The following is a 6030-nucleotide window of genomic DNA, read 5'->3' on the forward strand; positions in this document are numbered from 1 at the left end:
AAGAAGATAAAAAAAAATTAACCCATTAAGAAAAAAAAAAAAAAAAAAAAAAAAAAAAAAGGTAAACGTGTGAACTGAAACATGGTCAAAAACAATGTGCAAAACGGCAACAATTCTGTAACATTCAAGTATGAGGAATCCATTTTAAATTGGCCACATAAAGATTTCCCAAGCAGAGATAACATTCAATTGTCAGTATAAAAATATATACATAAAACAAAAGCAAAAAACAAAAAAGAAAAGAAATAAAAAAAAAAACACTCCAGGGTACGAATTAAAATACTATAAATGTTTTTGTTCAAAAAATCCTCAGCTGTAATTTCACAGTTTAAACTGAATAAAAACAAAATAATAAAAATAAAAAATAAGTCTCAAAAACAATTAAAAGGTAATTAAACAAGAAATAAAATGAACCTAATCAGAACTTAGAACTCATTTAAATTGTAAATATTTGGGAGTCAAAAGAGAGGCATTTGAGAACCTGAAAATGTCTTTGAACTGCCTTTTGCCTATAGGGGCCATCAGCACATACTGTAGGTGGACACAAAGACTGTCTGATTTCACACACACACACAAATGTCCTTGAGCTAGAACCAAGTGGTCAAATAAAGGAATGGGACAAATAATTAAGATGCATGAACTGCAATTATGTGGGTGACTCAAAAAAACAAACAGTCAAACTCAAAAGAACAATGCATCGTGAACTATAAAAATGAGAAGCGTCACATTTGGACAGCGGTGAGGAATAGAACACAACATTTAGCCATGAATTAATGGCACCCCGTGATGCAGAGCCCTTTTCCACATGTAGTAGGTGGAACGAGGAGTAAGAGGAAAGTAAGACCGGAATTCTTTGAATGTTGGAAAGGACTTCTCTTCAAAGCGTTGTTGCAAGAACAGCTTTGCTTTGGCCTTGAAATTGGCCAGTGCCACGACATCCATCACAAACATCTGTTCATTACTGGACTGGTCAGGCAGAGAGTATTCAGGCAGTGTGAATTCAGAGGGACTAACTGTCGGTCCATTCAGGCAATCGATGTTCCCATCAAAAGAAAACATTCTTTGAGTTTTTATCTTTTCGAAGATGTCTGGTGAGACAACCAAGCTCTGGGATTTCTCCGTCTCAGACATCATGACCGGCTTCTTGGTTTTCCTGTTCAAAGAATCTCTCCAGAGCCAGTAGAAAGAGGAGGAAACCGAAGGGAACTTGAGCTTGAATTTGATGAAGGACATCTTTGACCTCTGGACGTGCATTTTGGCTTCTTCTCTTAACATTTTCCTCTGGTGGTACGCCAGCCTCAGGCTTCTTTGCTTGCGTCTGGAGATCTTCACTCTTGGTGACGGTTTTTGTCTGTCAAACTTAGCAAAGGACACTTGACCTCTGGAACTCTGGGTTTTATCAGCATCTGAGCTTTCCTCACTGCTACCTGAGAGCTCTTTGAAAGGCGTAAACAGCATGGCTTCCCTCCTCCAGTTGTAGTATGTGGATCTGGAGATGCCTGGAAACCTTCTTTTGAAAATTCTGTAGGGGAACGACGTGTTTGCAACGATACAGTTCTGCAAGCTCTTTTTCGCCTCCTGCATCAAAGCCACATTTTGGGCACGTTCTCCTTCCAGTTTCTCACATTTGAAGGCCAACATGCTAGCAAAGCTCCCTTGGCTGGGCTTAGTCTTGACTTCTGGTGAGGACCAGTAGTCCTGTTCAGTGCTGTCTGCGGGACTCAGCTCCCCCGTGGAGCCGCCCGAGACACTGCAAGTAGACACAAGCTCTTGCTTCCACGCATAGTAAGTGGATCTTGGAATTTCCGGGAAAAGCAGTTTGAATTGGCTGAGAGGAATAAGCTTCCCTTGCTTGTAGGATGTCAGGAAAAAGTGTTTGGCCTCATACCTGGCCACCGATTTCTTGTGATACTCGATGCTTTGCCTCTTCCAGCGGTAAAAGGTACTTTTGGTGATGTTGAACTTGTCTTTGAGGTTGGAGTAAGACAGCTGGGAGTCCTGATTCAGGAGATCCAGGGACTTCACCGAGGGCATTCGCTGCTCACTGTTGGGACTCCCGATTTTGAGGTCGCTCGCATGAATCAAGGCCACGAAGTTGTGGGGTTTGAAAACAGAGCCTGCCTCCAAGTCACCTGACCACATGATGTGAAGGGTCAAGGACTCAACGTCTTTCGACCACGTCCTCGGGCGAATGACTCGATTGAAATAGGGACGAATCTTTAAATTGTACATGGGATAAACTGAATAAATATTGCACTGCAGGACAGACGCCAGTGCATACACGTGCCACATGTTCGCAAATGAGCCGGGGAAACAGGAGGCCTTGACATCGGCATCAAAGATGGCTTCCAGCACTTGAATCGGCAGATTGAGCATGTCCTGAGACTCCTCGGTGCAGAGGGAAAACCTAACTGCTTGCAGCATGACCTTTGAGTCAATCATACCACACAGGTAGTATCGCTTCCAAAGCAGCATCTCCACCACAGTTCTGACCTGCAGCTCCAGACTCAGGCTCGTAGAGCCCACCAGAAGCATGCTAGCTGCATCAAACAGCAGGTTTCCTTCTCCTTTGCAGACCAGAGGTAGCAAACCCGTCTGTGCGTCTGCCGGGTACAGTCTGTGAGCTACTGCGTCAATGCCCAGCCATGAAGAGATCTCAGAGCAGAGCGCTGTAGGAAGATGGAAAGGGGCCAGGACCTGCTCCACCTCCACAGCAACTTTAGTGAGGGCATCAAGACCCATGCACTCTGTGGCCTCCTGCAGCTCTCCCAAGACCGAGAGCACCAGCTCTGTCCTCTGAATCATGCCTTCACAAAAAAGAAGAAACAAGAGGATTAGCATTAGAAGATCTATATTTACAGCGGTTGCCAAAATACATACATTTTGTTTTATTGACAGATGTAAAATATCTTTGAAGATATTGCTACTTAAGCAGAAGTGATGAAAAAAAAACACTAAAACTTTTGTATGAAATGAATTAATTGAAAATACTTTTTTGTATAATACAAAAAGTGATAATAATAGTGATAACAATGCTGATTAATGTAAAATAACAATGCCTCTTTGTAAAGAGATGGGTGTGATTAGCATAACCATACAACAATTTAACCATTAACCCATTTTTGTGACAAAAAAAAAAAGAAAAAAAAGAAAGTCAGTCCAAAAGAATTACGCGTGTATTTTACAGAGTTGACTAACTATAGAAAAAAGTTAAGGTGACTTCATGATAACATTTCAAGTAAAAAAAGAAAATAAGCATTTATTCTTGGTTTATCAAACCACTTTCCCACATCTGTCGGGTAAAATAAATTGTTACTATATTTGCAGCCATCCATTAGGTCTAACTGCACATTTAGCTGATTCTTTTTTGTAGACTCGCACACATTATGACTTTTATTAATCCTTTTTAGAAATGGACATGTGGCTTGTTTTTTTGTTGGGCAGCTATGTAGTTTACTCTTTAGATAAAACGTGTATTAAACGGAAACAAATAAAGGGCACAGCATCACACAGAGAGATCTGTTACAGATACTTTTCACTAATGAGGCTGACAGAAGTCCAAACGCACCAGTCTCCGTTACACAAGCGAAAAACTCAATCATACGAACACTTATCAGCACTTTCGAGTACGGTTATACATTAACATTTCTGTTCATTTTCTTTGAAAGCGCAAATTAAGTGGACTTAACAAATCAATTAACTTATTTAATAAAATAAGAGAAAATACGCCTAAGAACACAAAACTGTCCTCATATTAAGACTGAATTATTCAGAATAAATACAAACAGTACCGTGCAGAGTGCACTATATTCAAGCGAACAAAATTAAAGCGCAAATACCTCACCTTGTTTTTCGCGTTTCCCTCCCTTGAGATTTAAGTCAGTTTTGTAAAGTAGTCAGCTATGGCAAATTTAGACCTTCTCACAACTGCAAGTTTAATCCATTGTGTGAAGTGGACAACGTGCTCATCATAGGTGAGACAACGAGCGCAATCTGAACCCAAGCATAGGAAATTTCACATGATAAGGGAGGGACCTCCCTCCAGGAAATTGTCAATCACTGAGTTGTGTTGAACCCCTACACACACACACACACATACACGCATACAAACACACACCTATAGGCTATCAGTGGAAACTGTTTTAGTGAGGACTTCTTATAGACACAATGGGATTTAAGATAATAATGCTTACTATACCCTACCCTTACATCTAAGCATCACAAAATCAGTTAATAGTAGTTAAAAATATATATATATTTGACAATTTGAGCCCTTTAAATAGTGAGGACCACCTAAATGTCCCCACAAAACACATTGCACCATGATATTCCACGGTAACTGTTAAGGTATTTTCCAAATAATTTGTCCATCACTAATATGAAGAAACATGCATGTCATTTTCAATGTGAAGTGTAAACAAAGATCAACTTTTTATATTTATCATTATCACAGAAGACAGATAATCATGTGAAAGAATTTTATATAAGTTAATTTATTGAGCCAATTAAAAAATATATATGGATAATCACTGGAAATGTATGATATTATGGCATAGCTTGCAAATGCAGTGTTAAATATTTTAATCTGTGTACTATTGGAATAGGCCTATAATGGAAATGAACAGTCTCTCTGGTTAGAAGTTTGAATAGTAAATTTGTAGTTTGGCCTTAAATGTTTGCAATAACATTAAAAAAGAAAGAAATTGTCAATCACTGAGTTGTGTTGAACCCCTACACACACACACACACATACACGCACACACACACATACACGCATACAAACACACACCTATAGGCTATCAGTGGAAACTGTTTTAGTGAGGACTTCTTATAGACACAATGGGATTTAAGATAATAATGCTTACTATACCCTACCCTTACATCTAAGCATCACAAAATCAGTTAATAGTAGTTAAAAATATATATATATTTGACAATTTGAGCCCTTTAAATAGTGAGGACCACCTAAATGTCCCCACAAAACACATTGCACCATGATATTCCACGGTAACTGTTAAGGTATTTTCCAAATAATTTGTCCATCACTAATATGAAGAAACCTGCATGTCATTTTCAATGTGAAGTGTAAACAAAGATCAACTTTTTATATTTATCATTATCACAGAAGACAGATAATCATGTGAAAGAATTTTATATAAGTTAATTTATTGAGCCAATTAAAAAATATATATGGATAATCACTGGAAATGTATGATATTATAGCATAGCTTGCAAATGCAGTGTTAAATATTTTAATCTGTGTACTATTGGAATAGGCCTATAATGGAAATGAACAGTCTCTCTGGTTAGAAGTTTGAATAGTAAATTTGTAGTTTGGCCTTAAATGTTTGCAATAACATTAAAAAAGAAAAAGGAAAATATTTTAAATAGACAACAAAGTTTGAATAGGGTCTATAGCTTCCTTGGTAATTAAAGTTAAGCTTCGCTGCCCTTTTGGAGTTAGCCAATTATCATTGAGGAATGCTGGAAATTTCCATTTCCATAGCTCAAAGTGAACTCCCTCAGACAATGGCTTTGAAGTGTTTTCTTTCCATGCCAAAGCCTGAGGTCCAGTTTCAATCAGATGTAGATGGATTTTTTTCTGTATACCTGGGGATGTTTAGTGTAGTGCTCACTTTTAATGGATTAGCAAGGCTTTGTTTTTCATTATAACCCCCCTGAGCACAACTTTTATCATTCTCAAGGTTCAGTAAATCCAGCAGGTATGCTATTTACTTAAACCTTTACCTATTTATTCATAGTGCTGTATGTGTGTCTCACTAAAAACTGAGTCAGACCAGCAGGTCACACAAGGTCAAGCTCACTCTTTTGTTTATTGGAGTTGTGCTTGAGCAGACAGTGTGTGCAAATGGCAGAGAGAGAGACACAGATCTGGGAAGGTGCATATATGCCTCTTGCTTCTTCAGGGTATTACTTTTAACACCTCTGCCTGTCCACCTTTTGCAGGCTTTTCACAGAACCTTTTGTTTCTACTGCTTCAGCCACATACCCCCTCCACCCCACCCCTCA

At 38.7% G+C, this 6030-nt stretch overlaps 1 protein-coding gene across 1 annotated transcript; it reads right to left on the reverse strand.

Moving 5' to 3' along the window:
- Positions 1–59: 59 nt before the first annotated feature.
- vrtn (vertebrae development associated) lies at positions 60–4011 on the reverse strand. The gene is made up of 2 exons (XM_016295554.1): positions 3845–4011; positions 60–2807 (listed from the first exon to the last, which is right to left on the reverse strand). The coding sequence occupies exon 2, from the start codon at positions 2803–2805 to the stop codon at positions 760–762; it is 2046 nt and encodes a 681-aa protein (XP_016151040.1). The 5' UTR covers positions 2806–2807; positions 3845–4011; the 3' UTR covers positions 60–759.
- Positions 4012–6030: the final 2019 nt, after the last annotated feature.

The sequence above is a fragment of the Sinocyclocheilus grahami genome, unplaced genomic scaffold, assembly GCF_001515645.1.
Source record: "Sinocyclocheilus grahami isolate Dianchi unplaced genomic scaffold, SAMN03320097.WGS_v1.1 scaffold15.1, whole genome shotgun sequence".
Classification (NCBI taxonomy): Eukaryota; Metazoa; Chordata; class Actinopteri; order Cypriniformes; family Cyprinidae; genus Sinocyclocheilus; species Sinocyclocheilus grahami.